The sequence below is a fragment of the Macaca fascicularis genome, chromosome 13 (assembly GCF_037993035.2).
Source record: "Macaca fascicularis isolate 582-1 chromosome 13, T2T-MFA8v1.1".
NCBI classification, from domain to species: Eukaryota; Metazoa; Chordata; class Mammalia; order Primates; family Cercopithecidae; genus Macaca; species Macaca fascicularis.
The window spans coordinates 49,792,553-49,818,730 of record NC_088387.1 but is presented as its reverse complement, the minus strand read 5'-3'; the positions used below and the strand labels follow the sequence as shown (position 1 = coordinate 49,818,730).

At 57.6% G+C, this 26,178-nt stretch overlaps 1 protein-coding gene and 1 long non-coding RNA gene across 5 annotated transcripts; one reads left to right on the top strand and one right to left on the bottom strand.

Annotated features, from left to right (window-relative positions):
- Positions 1–5,845: 5,845 nt before the first annotated feature.
- On the bottom strand, positions 5,846–25,792 carry CYP26B1 (cytochrome P450 family 26 subfamily B member 1). 4 transcript variants are annotated; one of them, XM_005575617.5, is made up of 7 exons: positions 25,728–25,792; positions 24,231–25,404; positions 20,583–20,807; positions 11,769–12,044; positions 11,387–11,542; positions 9,656–9,940; positions 5,846–9,260 (listed from the first exon to the last, which is right to left on the bottom strand). In XM_005575617.5, the coding sequence occupies exons 2-7, from the start codon at positions 24,432–24,434 to the stop codon at positions 8,868–8,870; spliced, it is 1,539 nt and encodes a 512-aa protein (XP_005575674.1). In that variant the 5' UTR covers positions 24,435–25,404; positions 25,728–25,792; the 3' UTR covers positions 5,846–8,867. The 4 variants fall into 4 exon arrangements, with proteins under 4 accessions (XP_005575674.1, XP_045225026.1, XP_005575678.1 ...); XM_045369091.3 differs by lacking the exons at positions 24,231–25,404; positions 25,728–25,792 and adding an exon at positions 23,654–23,847; XM_005575621.5 differs by lacking the exons at positions 24,231–25,404; positions 25,728–25,792 and adding an exon at positions 23,717–23,847.
- On the top strand, positions 21,232–22,360 carry LOC135966804 (uncharacterized). The gene is made up of 2 exons (XR_010580412.1): positions 21,232–21,484; positions 21,859–22,360. It is a non-coding gene; the product is annotated as an uncharacterized lncRNA (long non-coding RNA).
- Positions 25,793–26,178: the final 386 nt, after the last annotated feature.

Sequence of the window (26,178 nt, the reverse complement as noted above, 5' to 3'; positions counted from 1 at the left end):
GAAGTCTATTAGTTTTTTTTTTAAAGCACATGCATATTTACAATCACTCCAAAGAAAATGAAATACTTAGATACACACTTACATATCATATACAAGATCTGTATGTTGAAAATTATGAAATGCTGATGAAAGAAATCAGTGAAGAACTAAATAAATGGAGAGACATATGTCCATGAATGGAAAGACTCGACATAATGAAGATGTCATTTCCCCAAAAACTGATTGCATTTAAAAGTTTAATGCAATTTCTATAAAAATCCTAGCAAAGTTTTTGCCAACATATACAAGCTTTTTCTGGAAGGGCACAGGTCTTAGAATAGGTAGAATACTCTTCAAAAAGAAGGATGAAGCCAGGCACGATAGTGATACCTGCAGTCCCAGTTACTCAGGAAACTGAAGATCACTTGAGCCCAGGGGTTGGAGTCTTGCAACATAGCAAGAACCCATATCTAAAAAAAAATTAAAATCTTAAAAAGAAGCATAGAGTAGAAGAAATCTGCTTACCTGATAATAAGGCTTACTATATAGAAAGAATGTGGTTTTAGCAGATGGATTGACACATTGATTAATAGAAAAGAAAAGATGCCAGAAATAAACCCAAGCAAAATATGCCCAGCCGATTTTAGACAAAGGTGCAAAAGCAATTTAGTGATGACAGATACCCTTGTCAACAAACAGTAGTGGAGCAATTGGGAATCTATAGGCAAAACCAAAAACATTAACAAAAAACAAAAATCCCACTCACAATAATCTTAGACTTAAATTTCATATCTTATTTGGAAATTATAGACTTCATTATAAAAAACGAAACTAAAAAACTTGTAGAAAAATAGCAAAAAATCTCCAGGATCTAGAGCGAGGCAGAATTCTTAGACTTGACATGAAAAGAACAATCAATGGGGCCGGGCGTGGTAGCTCACGCCTGTAATCCCAGTACTTTGGGAGGCCAAGGTGGGCAGATCACCTGAGATCAGGAGTTCCAAGACCAACCTGGGCAACATGGAGAAACCCTGTCTCTAAATAAATAAATAAATAAATAAATAAATAAATAAATAAATAAATAAAAGGAATCAAAGCACAATAAGTAAAATAAAAAATTAATAACAAGGACCTCATGAAAATTAAAACGTGTTGCTTTGTGAAAGTCTCTGTTAACAGGATAAGAAGTCAAGCTACAGAATGGGAGGAAATATTTGCGTGCCACATCTAACAAAGGACTAGTTACTAGAATATGCAGAATATGTAAAGAACTCTCAACGTGCAGCAGTAAAAAACGAACAATTCAATTAGAAAATGAGCAAAAGACCTGAACACCCTTATTACCCAACAGGATTTACAAATAGCACATAAACACATGAAAAGATGTTTCCCTCGCCAAAGTAAAACCATGATGAGATACCACTATGAACTTACGAGAATAGCTATCATTAAAAATAATGATGATACCAAATGCTGGTGAGGGTGTGGGAAACTGGATCTCTCATACATGCTGGTGGGGATTGAAAAGGGCACAGCCACTCTGGAAAACGGTTTGGCAGTTTCCTATAAAACTAAGCATTCAACTACCATATCACCCAGTAATTGCATTCGTAGATGTTTATCCCAAAGAAATAAAAATGTGTGTCCACACAAAAAAGCATACACAAATGTCCGTAGCAGCTTTCTGTGTAAAAGCCAAAGCTGGAAACAATCCAGACGTTCTTTGATGGGTAAATGGTTAAACAAACTGGCACATCTGTACCATGGAACACTACTCAGCAACAAAAAGGAACAGACTATTGATATACGGAAGGACTTGGATGGCTTTTTTCCTTTTTTTGAGACAGAGTTTCGCTCTTGTCACCCAGGCTGGAGTGCAATGGTGCGATCTCGGCTCACTGCAACCGCTGCCTCCCGGGTTCAAGCGATTCTCCTGCCTCAGCCTCCTGAGTAGCTGGGACTACAGGTGCTCATCACCATGCAGGCTAATTTTTTGTATTTTTAGTAGAAACTGGGTTTCACCATGTTGGCCAGGCTGGTCTTGATGTTATATGGAAAAAGCCAGTCCCAAATAATTATATCCTGTATGATTCCATTTATACAGCCTTCTTGAAATGACAAAATTCTAGATATGGAGAAGAGATTCGTTGTGTCCAGGAGCTGGAGAGAGTGGAGGAGTGGGGCAGGGGTGGGTGTGGCTGTCAAGGGGTAGCAGGAGGGAGGGAGATCTTTGTGGTGATGGAACAGTCCTGTACCTGCATCGCGTGGTTGGCCCACACATCTACAGGTGATAAAAGGGCAACAAACTGCGCCCATCCAGTCACATGTCACTTAAAAACAGGGATACGTTCAGAGAATATGTTCAGAATCGCCTGTCAGGCAATTTTGTCATGAGACCATCATAAAATGTATTACACAAACTTCAGCGGTAGAGCCTGCCACACACCTAGGCTGTATGGTGCGGCCTATCGCCCCTAGGCTAGAAGCCTGTGCAGCTTGTTACTGCACTGAATACTGTGGACGATCCTGTGTGCTCTCGGTCGCCCTGTCCAGCCCTGAACACAGTGGCATTTGTGTATCCAAACATAGAAAAGGCAGTGTGTTATGCTACGATGTCACTAGGTGGTAGGAATATTTTTGCTCCATTATATAATCACACGGGACCACCATCGACTGTGAGGTCCATCGTTGACTGAAACGACATTGTCGCGTGGTGCGTTACTATCCATTGTACCAATGTCCATTTCCTATTTTGAGATTCAACTACAATCACAACAAGGTGACGAGTACACAGGACCTCTCTTGTACTATCTTTGCAACCTCCTGTGAATCTATAATTACTTCAAACTAAACAGTACACATACACACACACACACACACACACACACAGTCACACAAAGCCCTTGGGAGCATGACAAGAGAAGGAATTGATACCATAGGAGTGCAAACAAGCTCACGGGAAGCGGTGAGGGCTTCCATTTACAGTGTCTCCACTCCTAAAATGTCGCTCATTGCCCACCTTCCTTCTGGCATCCCTGGCACAATCCAGGGATGTGCTCTTCCCCCGCTTGATAGTTTCTTCCCCTGCCACCTCTGTTGTGCTCTGAAGTAACATTCACATCCACCTGTCCCTTCCTACACTTCCTTCCCCTCTCTACCTTGGGTTGCCAAACCTACACCACGCCTCTGACCCCCTCCAAGGCAACCAATCAGAGGAAGCCATCCTCCTGGCCAGGCGTGGGCATGTGACCCAAATTAGACCAAGCGGAGTCCTTGTAGGGGGCTGCCATTTGACCTCTGCAGCTCCGGGCTCAGAGCATGGCCTTCCACGCGCATCTCCAGGGCCACCACTCCAGGTGAGCCACTCACGATGTGTTCTACATAACATTTGACTCAGAGGGAATCTAAGCCCGAGTCCCAGAAGAGGAAACTTCACGAAGGAAGGCATGCCATAGGCAGGACTTCTGTGGGTGCCGACCAGCTAGGAAGGAGGGGGCCAGAGCCACGCAGGTGGACACTACCCAGGCTCACCTGCCTCCCCAGGAGCCTAGTACCCTCAGCTGGGCCAGCCCCCAGCCCCATGGCTACTGGTAGCCAAGGAGCCCTTGCTGTGCTTCAAACAGCCTGAGGGTGTTACAGCACCGCACTCACATGGAAACCTTGCTGGGGTCCCCTGTCCCTTGCCTGCTGTGCAGGACGGAGGAGCCACCGGAGGAGGTCAGAGTCTCAGAGCACCGGTGCTTAGGGGCACAGGGGATTCTTTCCACAGGGAGGAGGCCAAAGCTGAAGGGGCTGGAATAAGAATCTCCTGGGAGGCCAGACGTGGGCATTCTCTGTTCTCTCCTCCTCCCCGTCTCCTCACTTCTGTACCTCCTTTCCCTCTCTCTCCTCCCTCTCTCTTCATCTGTCCCTCTCTCCCTCTTCCCCCCTTGCCTGCTTCTCCGTCTCCCCTCCAAGGCATGTCAGAGCTAAGCAGAGCCAGCAGAGCCGTGTCTCTGTCCTCATCTGGTTACCCCCAACGCTGGCCCCCTAGCCTTGCTTTCCCCAGCTCTGTTCCTGGCTCCCAGCCCCGGCCACCCTGGGCAACCCGGCCCAGCAAAGACCAGGCTGTTTTGGAAAAGTGCAGGGAGGTGGCAGAATGTGCGGTCTGTGAGTTCCCTCCAAACTGGCGCCCCAATCCCTGGACAAACAGAGCCCATGTTTGCCTGTCCACAGCGGTCTGTTTTCTCCTTCCAGGCTGGGAGATCCCGAGGGTAGGCGACCGTGTCGGGGACGTCATTGACCCACTGGGCCCATGGAGGAGAGACAAGGACAGCCTGGGTGATGACGGGGCCAGCCGCCTGCCCAGCTGGGCCCGCCTACCCCAAGCAGGGTGGTCAGGCCGAGGGCAGCCCAGGGACCATGCTTTCATTGCCTCTGCTGCCACATGGGGCATTCCACCAGGAGGGACGGAATTTACTCTCTGGAAAATGACCGCCTTTCTTGGCGCGACTCCCTGCGGAAGCTGGGGCTTTTCACTGCTTCTCAGGATGCTGGGGGCCTCTGTCCAAGGGAGCCCCTTGGAGCGGGCATGTGCGGGTGGGGCAGGCCACCAGTACTACCTTCTGCTTTTTGTGGCTTTAGGAAAGTCCCCTGCCCCTTTCCCCACGCTGGGGAGAGTGGAGGATGGGGCCGCGTCACAGTGCGGAGGAGAGGTGAGCAGAAAGGACACCAGAGCAGGTGAGCTGGGGTTAGGGTTGCTGAGCGTCCTGCTCTGGTGACATTGCTCTGATGCTGGGTCCTTCTCTTCTGGGTGGCCAGGCTCTGAGACCTAGGCAGAGTGAGGTCCTACACCTCAGGGCGTGCCTGGGCCAGGGTGCTCTGAGCTGAGGTTGGGGCTGACTTGACTGTATGGAAAAGAAACGTTGCAGCCGCAAAAAGGCTCTTCTCAGGCCAGCTCAAGGGTGGGCCTTCCCCCTCAGGCTGTGGGGATGGGACCGGGGCAGGGCGGAGGCTGGGGCTAGCCTGGCCACGCTGTGGCCTTTCCTGGTTCCCAGTGTGCAGCTCCAGGGGCCAAGGCTCTGTCTCTCATTGCCCTCCCTCCCCAAGCACAGCCCCTCAATCCCGGGAACCACCTGGGGTTTTCTCAGCACTGAAAGCTGTGCCCACCACAGGTCCTCGCCTCAGGCCTCTGTGATAGGCCGTGGATCTTTCCATGAAATGTGATCATCGGCGAAAGAGGACAGGGTTTCAGTCCTCAAATAGGCCTGGAGAATGCTGCAGCCCATGTTCACCCCATACTCTACTACCCCTGAGGCTACACATCCTGTGGCTCAAGGTTCTGACAAGGCCTGCAGAAGGGGAACCAGGATGACTGTGTTTAGCCCATTTCCCAAACTCATTTGATCATGGAATCCATGTGATCCCACAACACCCATGAAACAGGCTTTGAGAAGTGCTGGCATGGGACGCGAGGCCAGACGTCAGAAGAACTGAATTCTGCGCCCTCATTTGTCACGTGACTGTGAACATCAGTGTCCTCGCTCAAGTTAACAAGACAGACTCAGAGCTCTCAGTCCCCCTGTCCAGCCCCGAAACACCTGGCACAGCCAGCCATGGCCACACTCGGAGTGTCCTCCCAGCTGCCCCTCCCCATATAGGCTGACCGGTTCTCTTTCTCCTTCCCCAAGGAGCCTCCTCCTCCCAGGACTCTGTCACAGATCTCTGTGCCTGCACGCAAGGAATGGCGAACTGGCCTCACGGGACACTTTTAGGGAAGAACTTCCTAACTGACAAGGTGGATGGGGCGTTGCTGGTGTGAACACAGGTGGCCAGGGAGGACCCTTTCAGTAAGGCTGAGAAGGCAGAGAGCAGAGAGGCAACGAAGACAAGGGCAAGTCCCCATGGTTTATTATAGAAGCCTATAAAAGAGCCACATTGAGTATTTCCAAAATCACAAAATGCACAACATTCATTTTTTTAATATGCAACATGGAATATTATATACAGATTAAAACCACGACAGCAAAAACACTCACACGGTACCAGTTTCATATCAAAACAAAACACACAAGTGCTTTTTCAATATTAAAACGACTGTGATAAAAACATATTAATATTTTGAACCATGTTTACAATAGAGCAAAATTCATATTTTACTAAATAACAAATATTTAACAGCAAAAACTTTATACTAAATATCTATTTTGAATTATAACAAAAATAGTACTTATAATAGTTTATAAAGACAGACACAAAATTATAACATTTATGAAAAACATGTTTGTGTATAAAATAATATTATAGCCATCTGGGCAGGGTCACGATGGTGCCCAGAACACAAACGCCAGCGCCCAACATCGAAAGTGCTTCAATCTGCAAGCCCGTGGCAGGAAGAGTTTTGTGGGGGGGGGGGTTGTCTTGTTAAGGTCAAGTTACAATAGTTAGGGATGATAAGTAAGAAACATCACCCGTCTAATGCTAGCTCTATGAAACACACGCGCACACACACAGACACGGGAATCTCACCAGAGAGCTGAAAGGAGGGACCAATTACAACACAGGGGGCCTGTCAGCCAGCCAGAGCTTTCTTCGGCTCTCTTCTCATTGCCTTTGATACCCAGCAGGGCAAATGATCCTTCTTTCCTCCCTCACTGGAACCCCCCTCAGCTTTTCCTTCTCTGCCCCCTACCAGGCTGGCCACCCCCAGGCAAGGCCCCTGAGACCTCCCAGCCCCATGCCTCCTGCCCGTCACCTGGACCAGACCCAGTGGGCTTGTTGTCTGAAGTTCCACTTACTGCTCTCCTAGATACTCAGTCAAAAACAATTGGTTTAGGGCCAGCTGGATCAGTTTAAAGGCAAATGAACTTTCCGGACACTCGTTTTGTGTTGAGGGATGGGTGGGTACAGGTTCGGGTGCACCATGTAGCTATGTTGCAAGCTTTGACAAGTCTTTACCCATTCAGGCCTGTTTTTCAGGATTGGGGATGATCAATTTTGCCAATAATGTCTGTTCCACACTGTTTTTTAGTAGTGGAAAAGTAGGAAATAATGAAACATCTGAGACTCGGGGACTGGAGAGCAGTCTGTGTGGTATGGGCCCGTTCCTATAGTCTATCGTCAGGGTGGCGGTGAGTGGGGTCAGGGTCAGTCTGTGGGGCTGCCTACGGTATCTGGTTGGAGGGAGCCGCTGAGGTGCTCACAGCAGCGATCGGGGGCTGGCATGTCCTTCATTCTTCTATGTTTTCGATTTTCTTGTAAAGAGGATTCATTGCTTTTACAACATCAAAAACCAATAGAGAAACACAAAAGCAAGGAAAAATCTGAAAACAAACACAATTGCTTAGAGACTCACCAAAGGCCCCCAGACCATCCCCAGGAGGCATCCCAAATTGCCAACACTCAAAATGCCAGTGGCAGGAGCTACTCCTCTTTCACCCAGTCATCCCGACTGGCCAGTTTTCAACCCAATCCCCTGACAAACTGCACATAGCCGCCTCGTCAGCTCTAGCTGCAGCAGCCTTCCCGCAGCTGTCCGGAGACCACACGGGGCCCTGGAGTCAGCTCCGAGGCAGAACTGCCGCTGCACTCACCTCCCCCACGCTTTCGCCTCTTCCCTACCCCTGAGCTGGGCTAAGCAGACAGTGGCATAGAGGTGGAAGGGACTTCAAGGACACCTTTTGCAGGGTGGAGGGCAAAGGGGGAGGGTTAAGGAAGGGAAGACGGAGGGCCTGGCTCCCCGTCAGAAGAACCCGTATCCTTCCCCATACTGATGCACTGGAGTCAGGGGCACTGGGGTGAACAGGGGCCAAGCAGGAAATGGCGGCCGCCTGCAAATCTACCTGATCAGGGCTTTTGACAGGAGAGGGAGGAGGCAATGGGCCATGTCCCATCTCCACCAGGGACAAGGCAGAGGCACTGGACTTCAGCCCAGGAGTGAGCCTGCAGGATTAAACCCAAATAATGCCTGGAGCCGGGGAAGGCTTTCAACCCTAGGCCCGGGGGCTGGGTTTGACCAGAGACCCCTTCCTCTTCACTCACAGAAGTCTCGCCAAGACAGCTGGAACACAGGCTAGGGCGTGAAGGGGAGGAGATGTTCACTCCAGACCCCAGCATCCCCAAGATTCCCTATCAGTGAATAAATATGGGGGCAAGTAGCACACGAGCCGTGGACCTCAGGCCCGTGTGTGTAACAGGGCCGGGTTCAGCAGGGGATGGGAAGGTGGGGGTGTCAGTGCACCTGCCCAGGGCCACCAGGGAGGATGCTGGGGAGACAGGGCCTGGGGCTCCTTTGCCCCAAAGTCGGAGGACAGAACAAGTAGCAGCAATAGGTAATTTCAAATGTCCAAACCGGCGAGGGAGGGTGGGAACAGGGGCACAGGGAAGGGCAGTCTCCAGGTTGGAGGCAGCCCCCACCCCGCCAAGGTTGACTCCTGTTCTGCTACCCAGGATGCTGTTCCTGGGCAGATGCAGTGGGGGCGCAGGAGAGGGAGGCGCTGAAGAGTGCACCAAAGGGGGCACCGCTCTTCCCGTCCCCCGGCTCCAGCTAAAAGGGTCCAAAAGGAACGGAGGGAAGGGAGCATTTCAGAACATCACAAGAACACTGTAGCACGCGCTGACACCAAACACTGTCACGGGCATGCAGAGCCCCCGCCACGCCCTTCCCAGGGGCTGAGCTGGTGGGAAATGGGGAGTGGCTGGAGGGAAGCGGGAGCCAGAAGTGGAGCACCGCCCTAGGAAGGATGGGGCCCACTGGCTTTGGGTAGGGTTTGCCAGGGAGGGGGAGCAGGGAAGGGCAAGTATGGGGGCCGCTTGCCCTCCCTGTTCCGGCCCCCTCCCACACACAGGTTTCTACCTCCCACCACCGCCACCCCGCTGCCTGGGCTGGGCTGAGGCAGGTGGGCCTTGGGTTAGACTGTGGCGCTCAGCATGGCCTCTGTCTCTGGCAGGATCTTGTTCTGGTTGGAGTCCAGGCCAAAGAACTTGACGCTGAGGCCGTCCACGGGGTGCAGGACGGGGACCAAGGTGATGCGGGGAAAGGTCCGCGTGGCCAGCTCAAAGCGGCTGGTGCTGGCCAGCTCCACCGCCAGCACCTTCAGGAACAGCTTAGCCAGGTGCTTGCCCAGGCAGGTCCGGACACCGCCACCGAATGGGAGGTAATGGAAGCGGCCGTCCTTGTCCTCGCTCCGCGCCTGGCTGAAGCGATCGGGGTCGAACACATTCACGTCTTTGAACACAGGCGCTGTGTCGTGGGTGTCCCGGATGCTGTACATGACACTCCAGCCTTTGGGGATCTGGAAACCCTGGAGCAAGATGGGGGCCGAGGAGCGGGTGGTGAGAGCCGGAATAACCCACGAAGGGCCTAGGACTGCCCCCTGCCTGCTCAGCCCCAGATGTTCAAGACCTGTCTCTTCCTAGAGACACCCCACTGTGGCCCCCCAGGCCTGGCCAGCCAGCCCCACTCAGCATGTTAGTCCAAGCCCTTATCTGTAGATGTGCACATGCGACTTCACATATAACACCCAACTTGGCTTCATCTGATGCATTTGGGGCGCACTTCTCTCATGAGACTGAAAGTAAGCACTGTTTCCCCATCAGGCCTGATGTCCCTGAAATGGAGGCTGGTCTCCCGCCTTGCCCCATCCCGGTGCCCCCGCTCCCCCATCACCCCCGGCTCCACAGGCCCAGCCTCTCTCACATCCAGCTCGAAGGTCTGCAGCACAGTGCGGTAGCCACCGGAAATGGGTGTGAACAGGCGCATGACTTCCTTGATGACACAGTCCAGGTAGCGCAGCCCGCTGAGCGTGTCCAGGCGCAGTGTGCCCTCGCAGGGGCAGCCACCGCTGTGCAGGATGCCATGAGCCCGCAGCTCCTCCCGCAGCTTCTCCAGCACGGTGGGGTGCTTCAGCAGCTGCATGATGAGTGAGGTGCTGGCGCTGGCCGTGGTGGCATAGGCCGCGAAGATCAGCTCCAGGGTCCCGTCCTGCAGGGCACAGAGGAGAGGCGTTGTTGGAGGTATGGGTTCAGCCAGGCAGGGGCTACCCCATTCGGCCAGCGGCCCGTGTGCCCAGGTCATCTGTGCTGGGCCCTGCCTGGTTCCTGCAGTGAATTCTGCTTCCTCTGAGTCTCATGTTGCCAGAGCACTAGTGTCACGACGGACACGGGGGTCACAGCCAGTCCCTGGCTGGGCAGAAGACACAACTGCTGTGACCCAGGGCAGAAGCCTCCAATCCTTTGGAGCGGGGCCACTTCTCACTCACTGCTGGGTTCCTGGGCCAGCCCCACAGGCCTGATATGCAATGGGCTCACAGGAGAAAAAGAACAAATCCCAAGGAGCAAGGCCCTGCGCAGTGGGTGTTCGTGTGCGTGTGTGGGGGATGTGGTCTAAACCCGGGCCTTCCCACTAGCAGCGCCAGCCCCTTCCTCCATCGCAGGAGGAGGACATTTGGTGGGTAGTCAGGGGAGCCAATGGGGTCTGAGAGGCAGCCTGGGGCCACAGCCTGGGGCCACTCCCCTGGAGACCTGGGATGAGGCTGAGGGGAGGTGACCTCCTGAGGACCTAAAGACCCTGCCAGGGCTCTCTGGGGAGCAGGACACCAGGGCCATGGGTTCCCCATAGAAAGGCCCCAGCAGGCCATCTCATAGCAAGCCCTGCATTTTACAAATGTGAACTCTGGGCCCAGAGAGGGGAATGAAGGGACCTGGGTCCATTACTGGCCATGGCGACACCCATAAATCACAAAGCTTGTTATAGTGGAAAAGCTACTCTGGCTCTTCCTAGCTCCCCAGGAAAGAAGCTGGAGCTAGAATACGGGGAGGCAAAGATAGTGGGCAGGGGAGGCTGCAGTGAGTGTCCGTGGGGACCCAGCAGCGGAGTGGGCCTGCAGAGCCCAGGTGGGGATGGGCGAGTGAGCCCTCCTCCGGTGAAACATCTGTCCAAAGCAGGGCAAGCAGGCCCTGCGCGGAGCACAGCCGGGATCACCAGGGGCCAGGGGGCTGGGAGGGCATGCAAAGTGCCAGCAATCTGAAAAGGCTGGGGGTGGGGGAGGAGACCTCGCATCCAAATCTCCGCTGCTGTTCCCCAAGGGCTGAGGCTGACGATAAGCAAGTGGTTTCCCCTTGTGGGCCTGCATTTCCCTAGAGAGCCTCCCAAGGATATTGGGACTAGGAAATGAACCGAGATCATTCCCAGGCCTGAGCTCCCTGTAGGCCATGGGGAGAGAAGGGAGGGCACCCACGGCATCCTGCAGAGCAGGGGCGGGGACACAGACTTCGCTTCCGGTTTCGCGGTCTCCAGCCGCTGCTCAGAAAGCGTGTGTGGGGCCAGACTACAGGGGCTAGAAAGGGCAAGGCACATTTCCATCCAAGGAAAGCTCAGAATGGAGCCTGGGTGCTGGTGCTGCCAGCGAGGGGCGCATGCCCACCCCACCTTCAGCTCCTGCATGGTCATCTCCTTTCCGTGCTCCTTGCTGCTCTCAATGAGGAGGTCCAGGGCGTCCGAGTAGTCCTTGCCCTGTGTGCACTGCAGCTTCTCCCGGATGGCCTTCTCCAGCCCCTTCTGCAGGATCTGCCGAGCCTGAATGCCCTGCAGGGGGAAGGGCTGTCACTCATATAGAAGGGCAGGCTCCCATCCGAGCCTTGGGACCACCAGGGATGACTCCAGCCTCCTCCTACCCCACGCTGACACCTCTCCCCTTTGTCCATGTGCCCTGTGCCTAGGTGCCCACTCAGGGGTCAGGTCAGCCACCCATCCCCAGAGAGGGGGCTCATGGATGCTCCTGCTAATCTCCTCCCAGGCCCTGGGTGCTCACCCGCCGATAGCCACTGAAGGGCAGGTCAACAGGCAGGGAGAAGACATTCTCCACAAACTGCTGGTAGACCTCAAATAGGTGCCCAAGGTCCTCCTCGGGGATGCTGAAGCCCAGCAGCACCCGGATGGCCATGCGGAAGGTCAGCTTCTGCGCCTCCTGGTACACGTTGATGGCCTCGGGGTGGCTGCTCCAGGCACGCAGTGTGTCCTGGATCACCAGCTGGATCTTGGGCAGGTAACTCTCCAGGGCCTCGTGGCTGAAGATCTTGGAGAAGACCTGGAAGGCAGAGAGGCAGGTGGGTGAGCTGATTGGCACGGCCCGCCCCTGGTCAGCCCCTCACTCTGCCTGAAGGATGAATGTGGCCAAAGAGAACTTCAGCTTCCACACAATCACAAAGCGTTGGGAGCTGGGCAGGCCAGCTGTCAGCAAGTCTTCGAGGGATGTGGCTTGCGTGGGGCACAAGTGGCAGCTGAGCGGGGAACCACCCTTCCACTGCAGAAGCCCATTTCGGAATCCCGGGACACAGGATGGAAGTGCCCGGGAGAAGTGGAGCACAGTCGTTGGACTGTACAGGAAAGTAGGGGAAGGCCATCAGGGGATAGCTACTCCATGGGGGACAGCAAGAGAGCCTGAGACTGGACCTCAAGCAGGACTTCCTGGGAACCAAAATTGTCATCACTTGCTGGAAAACACCTACTGGGTGCAGATTCTAGTAAGTTTATTAACAGCTGTGCCATGAAAAGGTCTTCAGTGTGGCCAGGTCCAAAAGCAGCGGGGGAATGGGGACAATGGCTTTCCACCCCCAAAGATCATAAAGACAACCAGAAGCCCTGTGACTTCCCTGCATCTTCCAGGGCCACTGTAAGGAGGCAGTGAGTCCTGTTCCCACCTCCCCGTCTTCCGTCCTCCCGGCTGCCTGCGCAGCCCCCCTTGCGGCCCTCCTCACCCAGGACTCCCCCGCACATGTTTTCATGTGTGGAGGAGACGGGAGCACGTTAGTTTATTTACCGATAGCCTGTGGGTCTCGCTCATAAGCAGCAACCTCCATCCCACCAGAGTTCAGATGAGAAGGGGGAGCACCCCCACTACCAGCACCAAGCAAAGACTGGGAGGGGAGGGACAGTGTGGAAGAGGGAGCCCCCCACCCCACCCCATGCAAACCACACACACGCGCCGCCCTCCCCAACTGCCCCCCAAACACAACCACCGCACAAACTGTAAATGTGAGAATTTCCCCTGCAGTCAGCTCGGGGAGGAAAGGTAACATTTTCCTGGCCTGGGCCCTGCATGGCTAATGGGAGGGCTGGTTTGCAGAAATAACAGTGCTGGCCCTTCAGTGGCCCAGCCAGGCGTTCACAATAGCACTTTCATTCCGAAATTCCCGGTGGAGGGAGGGAGGGAGGGCAGGAGGCCGGCGAGGGGCAGAGAGGCCTGCACTGTTTGGGGCCGCTCCTGCTACAGAGGAACAGCAGAGAGGTAGAAGGATGATAGGAGGTCGCCTAGATCAGCCCAAGTCCAGATGGGTCATTCACACCTTGCCCAGTGTTGGGGGTCCGAGGGAATTTCCAGGGGACTCTAACTGCTGCCTCCCTTCAGAGAGTAATGGATAAAGGCAATGCTTGTTTGCTTCAACCCCCAACCCTCATGTCCTTAGGATTCCAGGTTCAGCCCTTGGGCAAATGAAGGGTCTTGGGGGAATGAGAAGGGGCACTTCTCCTAAAGCCCAGCACTGGCCAGTGAAGTGCCCCTTACAGACAGCAGAGAGCCACAGGGTGGGCAGACAGCAGCACACAGGAGGGAAAAGTGCATCGGGAAACAAGACGGGGACAGGCAAATCACTCTGCGGCTACCAGGCCTCCATGGCAGGACAGGGAGGCCAGAGGTGGGACAGGGAGGGCCCAAGAGGTCATACTTGGCCCAGAGCCGGCCAGCCAGCCCAGGACGGACGGACTAGGTGTTCTGTCATGGAGGGTGCAAGGTGGGAGCTGGCCAGGGCCCCCAGCACATGGGAGACCTGGTCCTCCTGCCTCTCACCCTGTGCCCCGGAGGCCACGTCCACCAGGCCCAGTCGAAGTAGAAACCGGCGGGCTCTAAGATGCGGTGGGGTGACAGGAAAGGGGCTGAGTTGTAGCTGTGCATCATCCAGCAACTTACAGTGTGATCATGGCCAAGTGGCTACCCGCTCCCCCAAGCCTCAGTTTCCTCATCTGTAGACAGTGAGGTGGAGCCAGGTGGCCTCCCGTCAATCCACTGAGCACCTGAACAGCAGCCCCCACCTGCCCCTAAGTAGATGCTATCCCTTCAAAGCGGCCCAGAACTTGTCAATGCTCGAATCCCCTGGGGAGCGCCTTCCAGCCCCCACGCACACACCCCATGTGGGCTACAGTGGCCCAGGAGGGGCCATCCCAGGGTTTAAAAAGGGGGAGCACGGAGGGCCCACACCTCACCCACAGACAAGCCCTGCCTTGCCCCGTGGGCTCCGTTTCCTGCGCCCTCTAGCGATGGCCGGTTGAACTGCTCCTTCCCAGGCCTTGGGGGCCCTGGAGGGCAGGCAGGGATAGTCTAGGAAGAGAGAAGGGCCCAGGGACTGACCGAAGGACTCCAAGGGCAGGGGTCCACACCTGACCCCTGCGGGGAAGGGCTCTATGGGCAAGGCCAGGAGCTAGAATCAGCCAGAAAAACCACTGCCACCCGGCACCTGCAGGCCCCTGGGGTTGGGGCTTCTAAAAGGAAAGTGAAGGCAGGACCAGGACACTGTCTCGGCCAGTGTCTGACTGGCTGAGTGACAGCCAGCAGGCCGCTGCCCCTCCTGGAGCTGTTTCTCTGCTGGGTTCACGAGAGGCCTGACTGGCCGTTCTGAGGGCCTTTCCGCCAGGCTGTCCATGACGCTCCTCAGAGCTCACCGTGAGGTGGAGAAATCCCCCAAATGAGAAGCCCAGCAAAGGTGGGTGGAGGGCACACTGGCCCCGAGGGGCTGGGCTCAGAAGTCACCAGGTCCATGCCCCTGCCTCTGGCCCAGCTGCTCCACAGGCATAGGGGCCTCCCAGGCCCTAGGAAGCCTCCAGGGCCTCATCCCTGGGTCTGTGCCCAGGTGTAACAACGCAGGCACTTCCCCAAGCCAGGGAAGCTCTGAAACCACCACCCGCCACGAAGGACGGGTGGAGGCAGAGGCGCAGGCTGGGGCAGAGGGCGGTCAGGGCTGCGTCAGGGCGCGCTGGGTCTGAGGCCACCGCCTGCTGGGGTCAGGGCTCGGGCATACTGGGAAGGTGCCGGGGAGCGGCTCCCTGTGAAGAAACGAAGGGTTCCCGGCCCGGAGCTACTTCCCTGACCACAGGCATAGCAGGAGCCACGGCTGCTTTGTTTCCTTCTGGGGCTTCCCTCGGAATTCCCAAAAGTCAGCCAAGAATGCCGGACAAAGGTCACTGGGAGCCAGCCCAGGCCCAGGCCAAGCCCTGCAGAGGGAGTGGCAGGTATGGACTCCCCACCAGGGTTGGTGCCAGGAGAGAGCAAGGGTACTGTCACAGGAGACCAGGAGCGCCCATCCAGGTTTACCTGCTGCAGCCTCAGAGGCTTGGGCAGGAGGGAGGAGGGCAGTCGCCTTGAGGGATGGCTTTGGGCAACTCCCCTGCCAAGCCCCCAAGGACACAATAGGCTCAGGAGTCCACCCCTTGGTTCTCTCCCTCCCTCCGGAGTGGGAGCTGATCCCACAAGGGTCTAGGGGCACCAGCAGGGGCTCGTGAAGGCTCAGATTCCCTATCATTGTTTCTACAAATGCATTCTCCCCAAGCAGGCCTCCTCACCCCTCCTGCCTCTCACCCTGTGCCCTGGGAGGGGAGTCACTTTGTGAACCCCCATGGCCCTACGGGCCGCGCTTACTCAGCCAGATAGCCTCCCCCTTCTCTGCTGGCAGGTGTGGACAGATGGACAAATGGATGGGCAGCAGGAGTGGGTAGAGCCGGAGCGGGGACCCACTGCCCAGGCCAGTGACTCAGACTGGGAGGAATGGAAGCGGCTGCCCAGGAGGGGTGGGGGCCTGGGCAGGCCACCCGGCCAAGCCACCGGAGCCTCAGCCTGTGGAGTGGAAAGAATAACAGAGGGCAGGCAGGCGCTGAGGCAGCCGTCCGCACAGGGGTGACGCCAAGGTGTGTACTTTATATTCAAGCAAGGGGGGTAAGAGAGGACGTCATCTTCCCAGCTGCCTGGCTGCCTCAGCTTCACCCTGGCCCAGTGGAAATGCCAGGCAGCTTCACCCAGAACTGGAAATGTCCAATCCGGGTCTGTGGGGCTGGGCACACTCAGCCCCTCTGGTTACAGGGAGGCTGGCCCAGACCCCCAACAGGCTCCAGCGGTTAGAGCAGAGCGCCTGCCCCTGATTTGACTCCAGCTGTGATCATCTCACCTGGAGACGTGCTCCCCACTGCCCTAACTCTTCCACACATACCTACAGCACAAGGGGGGCAAGGTGGGGAGGGGCGAGCAGCACTTGGCAGACACCTGCCAAGCCACAGAATCTGAGATTTGCCCGGCCGCTCTTACGTCTCCCGCTTCCAACCGCCACCAACCCTACCTTAGAAAGCCGTGGATGGGGAGGGGCCTCCCAAGGTCACAGTCCAGAGTGTGGCTGGCCACACCCACCAGAGGCCCTGAACTCCCTGCCTCCCACCACTCCAGACTCCATAGAGCTGCCCTCTGCCAGCCCTGGTGGGCTCTGAATTTATTCAAGGGTCCTGAAGGGGACTGTCCTCTACAGTGAAGTCCACTCTCAGGGTGAGGCCAGCTGTCCCTGCCACTTTGGTGTGATCCTGGCATGTCTCAAGGCCCCGCAGTTGCTTCCTTTTAGGCTTAGGGAACCCAGGACAGATACAGCAGCCAGCCTGGGGGGCCCAGGGCCAGGGCAGACCACACCAAACCTTCCCACTCCCCGCCAAGGCCACCTTCATCTTCCAAGGCTGGGAGAGTGAGCAAACACATCAGTACCACAACCTTGGACCCCTCCCTGCCTTGGGAGAAGGACACAGAAAGAAGGGACAGAGGGAAGGGCTGGCCCCCGCATCCAGGCCGCCCACCCACCTGCTGCCTGGCACAAGGGCATGCAGAGGGAGTTTCCCACTCCCAGGCGTCCTGGCAGCTGACTGTGGGCTCCCTCCCCCACTGACCTTCAGATAGATCCGCTGCTGCTACCCGCCCCCTCAGCAGCCCCTGTGCCCACCCACTGGTGCTACAGTAACTTTTGGGCGAAGGACTTGTGTTGGCAGAACAAAGGCGTTGTGCCTATGCCAAGGGGCTGGGGCAGAGCTCCCAGCAGCAGAGCTGCCTGGCTGTGCCACTGGCCTTCCATCCAACACAGGTTGGACCTTCTGCCCTGAGCTGAGCCTGGTGGACATGACTGTGTGGCCAGAGGTTGTGCCTTGGTCCAAAGGCCTCCTAGAGCCAGGTGTGGGCTAGCCTTCCCTGGGACCCCATAACCATGGGTCCTCCTGGCACCGTCCTCCTGCTGAGGCACCTCCTGGCCTCTCCATCCCAACACAGATCCCAGGAGCACAAGGTTTCCAAGATGGGGCCAAAGTCAGGGATGGTGGATGGACAGGCAGGGTTTCTTGACTTCTACTTCCAAAGCCTAATCCCCCACCTTGGCTTCAGGCCCAGAAGGCCCTGTAGGCAGGGATCTGGGTAGATGGGGCAAGACTACCACTCCTGAGGTCTCCCCAGTTCAGAGGCTCCAAGGCTAAGTCCCTCCCCTGAAATACTCTCCAAGTTCCCTGAGGGTATCTCCAGGCCACTGTCTGGGGTGTCCTGAAGCTGCTGGCCTCTTGGTGCGTAGAGGTCCAGTCCTATCTCCAAAGAAGAAGAGGAGAGGCCCAATCCTGGTGGGTAGGACTGGGCATAGGAAGCTTCTAGAACGATTCCCTAGCTCCTTCTCCATGTTTTGGACAACCGTCTCACCCCCACCTTCCTAACCAGACTCCATCTGCCCTTCTACAGCAATACTCCAGCCTCTCTACACACGAAGAGGGATGGGGTCCCTCCCCCATCCATCAGATACACCCCAGGCCCTGGGCAGGGGAAGGGTAACCCAGGAGGAGGGAGGGAGTCTGAGGCCCTGGCTGCAAGGACACAGGCCTGGCTTCCAGAGATGATTCTGTTAGACTGGGCAAGACTTTCTGGACTTTTTCCCTGGCAACCCCACCCCTGCTGGCCCAAGACCACCAGGGCAGCCAGGGCAAACACCTGGAGCGCAGTGATGGCAGTGAGAAGCCCCCTCCAACACATCTGGTCAGACCTCCCAGAGGCAGGGTGGGCCACCAGCCCCAATGGAAACAGTGACGCTCCAGTTCCCCACCAGCCGGGCCCCAGCACACCTGGGCCCCACTTCCCGCTCCTACCTCCTAACCAGGCCAGTCCTGGCCCAGCAGCCCACACTGTAGCCAGGCCCCTAACCGCAGCATGGACCAGATAAAGAGGTGTGTGTGGCACACAGCAGCCCCTACCTTGGCCACACTCAGTCCACCAGGCCTTGGGTTCAGCAGATGAGCAGTTCTCTCCAGGACCAACATGTATATTTAGAAACAGTGGCCCTGAGTGTCCTCCTGGCTTCCAGCTAGATTCTACCTACCCAGCCCCAGGACTTTCGTGGAGTTTAGTAAACTTAAATCATCAGTTAGGGAGATTTGGGGGGAAGAATCCTTTCATCTGGCTGACTACCCATTTCTCATTCGACCCTCCCTGCCAACATGCCTCACATGGCAAGCATAAAACTGCTACACACAAAGAGGGGGCCCTGCATTTGGCTCTCAGGCCCCTGGCAGGATGAACCAGCTTCTGGTGGCTCCCCACTCACCCCCAGGGAGCTAAAGGACTGGCTGTTCTGAATAGGGAACCATCACACCTCAGCCAAGGCTCTCAGTGTCTGCCCTGACCCCAGTCCCAGCCCTCCTCCTCCCTTCCCTCATATTCCTGGTCATCTGCGCCCTCCCTTCCTTCTCCCTCCCCTCTAAGTGGACAATCTAGGCCAAAAAACCTTGGGACTTTCCAGGCAAGCCCTTCCCAGCCAACACCTGGAGGCCTGAGGCCAAGTCAGGCCCAGGGTGGGTGGAACCCCAAGACAACGCCCTCACCCCAAAGCCCTCTGCACCCCACACTCTGGTCCTGGCCACACCTCCTTCCTCACTGTCCACCCCAGCTTCCAGCAGCCCCAGGCAGGCCGGACAGAGGAGGACTCTTCTCCCGGGCCCAGAGACTATTCCCGTGGACGCTGCAGTCCAGTGGTGCAGGCTCTCCCCGAAATTTTCTTTGTCTGCTGACCTGGTTCAAGTCTCGTTCTACCGCTCTACGCTTCAGTGGCCCCTTCCGTGAAAAGGGCACAATAATACCCCTCTGACCAAAGCCTCTGTAAAGCAGAGCTCAGGAAGCAGCCATCTCCTTTGGAGCTGAGTCTCCGCTCTCCTCGCTCTTTGGAATGGGCCTGTGGTGGAGTCGCAAAGGCTGAGGGAAAAATAACTGCCCAACACCTTGGAAAAGCCGAGGCTTCATTCCGAAGCCTCCAGCCCCTCCCAGCCACTCCCCAGAACCCCTCTCCCGCCGCCCCCAGGCTGTGGCAACTGCTTCCAGCTAGGAGTGGGGCAGATGGAAGAAAGGACTTTGGGAGCCCGTTTCTAGTTCCCGAAATACATGCTGTATAAGGGAACGGGGTGGGGGCAGGGATGCAGCCCAGTCTCCTCGGTTTGACCGCTCCTTCTTTTGTCTGCAGTTAAGAATTACCCTTCACAGGCTGTTCAGAGAACGTCAAGTGCTACAGGATGCGTCTGCAAGTAGAGCGCTCCTCATCTTCGCCCAGACCACAGCATATGCGGCCCCTGACGGAGGGAGTCCGCCTCCCCACCTCCCGGGTCTGCCACCGCTCCCGAACGGGAAGCTGCCTCTCCCTTTCCTTAGCTTTCAAACCTGGGTGAGTCCTCTGACCCAGTGGAAAAAAATGGAGTCGGGGAGGTCGCGCGGCCCCCCTCCTGGCGGCTTCGAGCCCGCCCGCCGGCTCGGCTTTCGGGTTACTGCAGTTCAAACAGCACGTGCTGCCCGCGCTGGTAGCCGAGCGCAGCCGGGAGGGGCGGAGGCCTGCCCCGTGCGCGCCTCCTCCGCGCCTCCTCCAGTCGCTCGGGAAATCCAAGGGATAAACACCCACTTTCCCTTCCTCTTTCGGGGGGGTGGGTGCGCTTTGATCCCCGCTCGTGCCTCGCCTGCTCTCCCCCCGCCCGCCCTGCCCCCATGGCCCAGGCCCGTGTGCTCTGCGGCCCAAGGCTCGCCGCACCTTTCTCTGACCAGGCCCAGCCACCGCAGCCCACAAGCTGTCCCCAACCTCCACGAGCAGCCGCCTGCCCGCGCCTCCCTTCAGGCAGCCTGTGGTGGGAAGGGCAGCTTTGATTTTAGAATGATCGCTCTCCAGTCCTCGGAATTCCCTGGGAAACGTGGAGAAAAGGCGAACGCCGGCCAACTGTCCCGCCTCCTTCCTTTTCCAGCTCGGTGGAGCAAGGCAAGGACAGGCTTTGGACACCCCAGATCCCGCATGCTCAAGCTCTTCCAAGCCACCGTGGGTGGTGCCCACGGCAGTCGGCCAGCATGATAAGGGACCAAGAGGAGGGAGGCCGGAGCAGGCCCTGGATCCGGACTCGAGGCCTTGTCGGCGGGGAACTGCGGTGTCTTCAAGCATGGTGTGCAAAGGGGGGCACAGATTCGGTAGGGGAACATTCCCCAGGCTCCAGGAACTCCTTGCCCCGAGGTGAGGGGAGGGAGTGCACGGAAGAAAGAGGACAGAGTTTTTACCTTGCGCTTGTTGCGGTGGATGTCGCCAATGGAATTGGACACCGTGTTGGGGCCCAGCAACATGCGCGTGCTGCGAGGCCACTCGGTGCTCACGAGGTGGTGCTCGCCCATGAGGATCTTGCGCACGTTCTCCGCGCCGGTCACGCGTATCAGCGGCCGCCCCAACAAGTGCGTCTTGAACACGTTGCCATACTTCTCCCTCCGCGACGACTGGAAGCCAGAACCCTGCGGGAGCCACACCGGGGTCTCTCTCAGGGTGCACTTCTGCAGAAGGCCCGCGAGGGAGGGGTGGCGGACCCCAACGCGGGGCACAGTCACCTGCCCCCTCTCCCCACCAAACACACACTCACATAGACAAGCACGCAGGTTTTATTTTTCATAGCGTGCACAAGAACTGGGAAGTAGGGCCTAGAGGATAATAAATAATGCAAGGAGGCGGAGGCCCAGGGGCACCCCCAGGAGGCTGTTTTTTAGTAATGACTTTCGAGAGGAAAGAGGTATCCCGGACAGCTGGACCCGAAGCGGGAGTCTCCACCTCCAACCCCTCCCCCCTCCCCCGCGCTCGGGAGCCTCTCGGAATAAATATTTCCAGGCTCCGGGCCACGGGCTGGCGAGACCCCGCGGGGTGGCCGCAGGCCAAAGATTATTTATAGCGGTAAGCGGTCGGTGCCCGAAGGCAGCAACTACAGATGGGGGTTGGAGTTTCCTCCGCTGTCCGGTGTGGCCCGCGCAGGGACCCGGCGGCCCTCGGAGGACTCTGCAGGGCGGGGTCACGGGCCGAGAGCCGCGATTTTCCTAATGCATTTTGACCTGGAAATAACGGAGACCGACTTTGGTTGCCGCCCTGGAGTTTGGAACCCGAGCGCGGGGCGGGGCGGGACCGGGCAGGGCGACCCGCGCAGGTAACCAGATCCCCGGCTGTGGCGGCGCGAGCCGAGGATGGCGGGGCCGGGGCCCTGCCGGGCTCTCGAAACGGCTGGCGGAGCCGGCCCGGCGCGGGTACCGGAAACCGTGGAGACCTCAGAGGGGCGGGAGCAGGGGCGTCCCGCTCACCTTTGACGTCGGCACTAGTTACCCCACCCCACGTTAACCCTTCTCCTGCCGGGGCAGCACCGGGCGAAAAGGGGAGGGGCGCCACCTGTCTAGCCGCCCCGCCTGCCAGTCCACCGGCGTACAGACTCGGGCTCCAGATCTACCTGGTCCTGCAACCCCGAGGGAACAACTCAGTCTCCCTATCCCGGGTTGGTCCCTCTCCTCACTTTTCTTTTTTCCACAGAAAACTATTCTCCAGCTAAATGTGCACACACCCCAGTACAGCCGAAAAGTGACTCTGCAGAACCCGGAGCCCTAATCACTTTTCCACATGCGCCTCCGGCCCCGGCGCGCGACGGGGAACGAGCCGGGAGCGCCAGCGCAGCCAGGAGGGGGGCTGGGCCTCGAGAACGCTGTCCCCCTTCCAGGCTGGAGGACGGGGAGAGTTCCCCCCACCGTGCAGCCCTTCTACACGGCGTCTACCCCTTTAAGAAAAATCTAGGCGGAGGTGGGGTGCGACAGAGCGGGTGGTGAGGCGAGGGGTTCCCTCCCTCCGTCTGCTATACCCGTCTCCCTCGCTCCGTCTCACTCTCCGTCTTTCCTCTCCTTCTTTTCCTCTGTTTTTCTTTTCTTTCAACACAAAAGTTGGGTTGTGAATTTTCCGAGGTCGCCGCCGCCTCGCCCCCACCCCCTGCCTCTGATCTGCCTAACTATAATTAAAGTGCGTTTTTTGTGGCATTAATAAAGAGTTATTTGTCTGCCGTTTCCACGGTCTTCACAAAGAGGACTTTCATAGGGGCGGCCGCTCGGGCCGCGAGTCCAATTTATACAAAAATGTTGTATTTTTAGCCCTGGGCTCTGTTTAGATGGCGCTCGGTGGAAACGGAGAGCCCTTGGAGGTCCCCCCGTAAAATCTGATAAATGACTCCGAAAAAATAACGCTGGGATTCAGAGGGCTCTTATTAACCCCTTAGGCGCTCTGTACACGTACCCCCTATTTCCCTCCCCCACGCCAGATCTAGGGCCCCGGGTTGGAGGGATGGGGAGGCGTAGGTTTCCTCCTCCCTAACTTCTGTGCAGGTTGGACGCAGACCCCCGGGGACTCTTGAGGGATTCGGAGAAAAGGTCATGGGAACCTGAGCGGGGCAGAGAGAGGTGAGGAAACGAAGTGGGGGTGGCTGGTGACAGACCGTGGATTCAGCAGACAGTCTCTAAAAGGCGGGAGCCGTTGCCCAAGTTATTTTATTTCCTAAATTCGCGGCCCAGAGCCTAGAGCACCGCTGCAGTTGACCCTTTAAGTGTGGTGGCGAGGGAAAGGCTCTGGGGATTTCTTTGCGGGGGTGGGGGGGGATACTTCCATTGGTTGAAGGGACCCCCACCTCATTGCACTAACAACCACAAAAAGAGATGGGCCAAATCCGGGACGTGGAAAGACCACAGGGCAGAGGAACTTCGAGCCCCCTCCCCGTCCCCGCTCCGCTGTCACTCCGCCCGGGGCAGGGTGAGTGCGCGTGTGCGCGCGCGCGCGAGCGCGCGGATTGCACGCGTCTGTTAATTTCAAGCCAAGCTTTCGCACCTCTAAACCCACAGGTCCCAGCGCTCACCTTTCGCTTCACCTCTCTGGTGCGGGGATTGTCAGTTTCAGGACATCCCTGCTTCCGCTAACAGAACAAACGCGAGTATGCACAAATACACCTCCCGCAGTTACTGCAGAGGCGCTCCCATACCCCAAGAAGAAAACTGGTGTGTATCACATTGCAAAAGCGATTGTCTACCACTTGATGAGGTTAACTCTAGGTTAATCTCCCCATTACCTACCTGGGTCTGGTCCCTGACGCGCCCCACCCCCATTATCACCAGCAGAGTGGGGTTGTGCAGCATCCAACAAGCACACACGCACTCTCTCTATGGATCCCACACTCACCTCTCCCAAGTTTCCCTCTCCTGCCAAACTGTCCCCACCCAATAAGTAAATAGACCCTTTTCCCCGAAAGCCTAGAGCCCTGGCTTCTCAGGCTTCTCATTTTTCTTTGGGTTACCTTCTTCCTCTTCCACCACAAAACAGACACACCAGCGCGGACCGCGGACCAGGACAACTGTACCTGGCGCTGCCGACGGCGCCGCCGGAACACAGTTTTAAATCGGCAGTTCAAGTTGCCACCAGCCCCCTCCTCTTCCGACTCAATTTTCGGCTCCCAGCGACACAGCCAACCCCAGAAAGCCGAGGGCGACTGGGGCTTCGAGCACCGAGGGGCGGCGAAAGCGGCTCAGGACCTGAAGCTCCCTCGGGATCGCGCTGCGCTGGGCGCCCCCAGGGCGCTCCAGGACCCCATGCCAGGCCAGCCGCGACCCAGGCAAGTCCATCTGGGAGCCCCCTCAGGTCCAGGAACCCCTCTTACCAGCCCCCTGAACCTGCTCAGCGAGCGCCAGTGGTCCCGGAACCGCGCTGCCGGCGGGCTGGGGAAGCCTGGGCTGCTGTGGCAGAGAGGAGGGAAGGGGCGGGGCGGGGACCAGTGCCTTCAGGCTCCCGGCGCCCCCTGGCCGGCCCGCCGCTCCGTCAGCCCAACGCTCGCAGCTAGCGGACCCCGGAGAGCAGCGGAGCGAGCGCGCCCTTACCTGCAGCAGCCAGTGGCCGGTCTCTCCGATGAGCGGGAAGCCCATGGATCCCTTGGGGATGGGCAGCTTGCAGCTCTTGTCGCGAGTGGCGGCCCAGCGCAGCTGCCACAGCTGCTGCGACACGGCCAGCAGCAGCGTCACGGACACCAGGCACGCGGCGAGGGTGGCCAGCGCCGACACCAGCTCCAAGCCCTCAAAGAGCATGTTGGCGGCCGCTCGGGGGATTGGCTGTGCCGGCCGCGGCGGGGGAGGGGAGGGCCAGACGGGAGGGGACCGGAGCGGCGGGGGAGGGGAGGCTGCGGCCGGGGGTCCTGGCACCTCCAGCCGAAACAGAGAATGAGGAGGAAGGGGCCGAGGGAAGGGGAATGGAGGCTGCGAGGGGAGCGGAGAGAGGGAGGAAAAAAAATTGCCTAAAAGAAGAGAGGAGACACGAGGCGACTGGGGGTGTAACTTTGTTTGTTTGTTTGTTTGTTTGTTCCTTTATAGCGGGCTTAGGGGCTGCTCAAGGGGTGGTGAGATGAAGCCGTGAGTCAAGCTGGTGGGTTTGCTCTCCCCGCTACCATCACACTCGGAAAACTTTGGAAAACTTTGTCCAGAGGGAGCCTCTCTCTCGTAAGCCCCTTTCCCTGCTCGGGAAAAAAAGAAGGGGGCAGAGAGCTAGCGGAGAGGAAGTGCAGTCGATTTGTCAAAAGTATTGCAGTATGGCCCCCAAATTCCTAGGTAAAAAAAGAATTAAAAAAAAATCCTGAATCCAAAAATTCCAACGAACCCAGAAACTTTGGGGGCGAGGGAGAAAGCTCCCTGGCTGAGGCGAGTGGAGAGGCCGGAGCCCAAATGTCCCTGGGCTGCCCCGGGCGGCGCGCTCGAGCCCCAGAGCCGCCGCGGCACCCCTGAGGCAGGAGCGGCGGGCGCGGCGGGCGAGGCGGCGAGGCGGGCGCTGCGGCCCGAGCGCGGATGCGGAGCTGGAGGGCCGCTGCCGGGACGGGACGCAGCCGGCGACAGAGCCCCGGGCGGGCGATGGGGCGGCGGCGGCGGCGGCGGCGGCGACAGCAGCGGGCGGGAGGGGTGAGGCGGGGTGGGGTTGGGGGAGGAGGTGGAAAACCCGAGCTGGGCTATTGTATCAATTAAGAAAAGGCAGTCCGTCCCGGGACGCGGTCTCTCGGCTCTGGAGTTGCTGTTAGGGGAAGAGAGGGGGAAAAAAGAAAGGAAGGCAAAAGGAATGAAAGAGGGGGAAAAACAGGAGGCAGGATTTCAGGGCTGGTGGTTTTAAAAGCTTCTCTCAATGTGAATTTGAGTCCAAAGCGAGGCGATGCGTGTGTTTATATAGAGGCGGGAGGCTGCGCCGTGGGCGCCCAGCCAGCAAACCCCCCCCAAACCGCGCGCTCACAAAGCCGGAGGCGTGGTGAGAGGCCGGGCCCGCGGCCGGAGCTGTAGAGTGCAGCCCGGCCTCCCGCCCCGCCCCGGCCGCCCGCCGCCCGCAGCCCGCCCGGGACCCACTTGTAGCAGCCGCAGGATCAAACTCAGTTCACCTCTCGCCTCCTCTTCTTTCTCGCCGGCGTCTCGCTGAGCCCAGCGCCTACAGACGGACGAGATGAGACACACGCGCGCGCACCTACGCGCACACACACACAAACACATACACGCGCGCACACACACACACACACCACACACACCTCCGCACACACACGGTGCGCACTCGCTTAGTGCCTGCTTGGCTTCTAGGCTCCTTCCCTTCCTCTTTTCCTCCTCAGGTCAGCGGCCTCCTCCTCCAGCTCCCAGCAGTCCCTCCTGGGCCGGAGCCCCAGCAGCGGAGGTCCGGCCTGACTGCCCCCACGACTGGGAAGCGCCCAAAGCCCTCGAACCTGTGCCTAGGGTCCCGAGCTTCCAACCCGCGGGATCTTGCTGGCTCCTATCTCCAGGGACCCCTCAGTTACTAGTCCCAATCCCC

Excerpts from the sequence above, each read along its gene's own strand:
- CYP26B1 (XM_005575617.5), bottom strand. The coding sequence starts at position 24,434 with ATGCTCTTTGAGGGCTTGGAGCTGGTGTCGGCGCTGGCCACCCTCGCC. Across the intron at positions 20,808-24,230 it reads CCGGCCACTGGCTGCTGCAG|GGTTCTGGCTTCCAGTCGTC; the intron begins GTAAGGGCGCGC and ends TGGCTCCCGCAG. Across the intron at positions 9,941-11,386 it reads TGACCATGCAGGAGCTGAAG|GACGGGACCCTGGAGCTGAT; the intron begins GTGGGGTGGGCA and ends TGTGCCCTGCAG.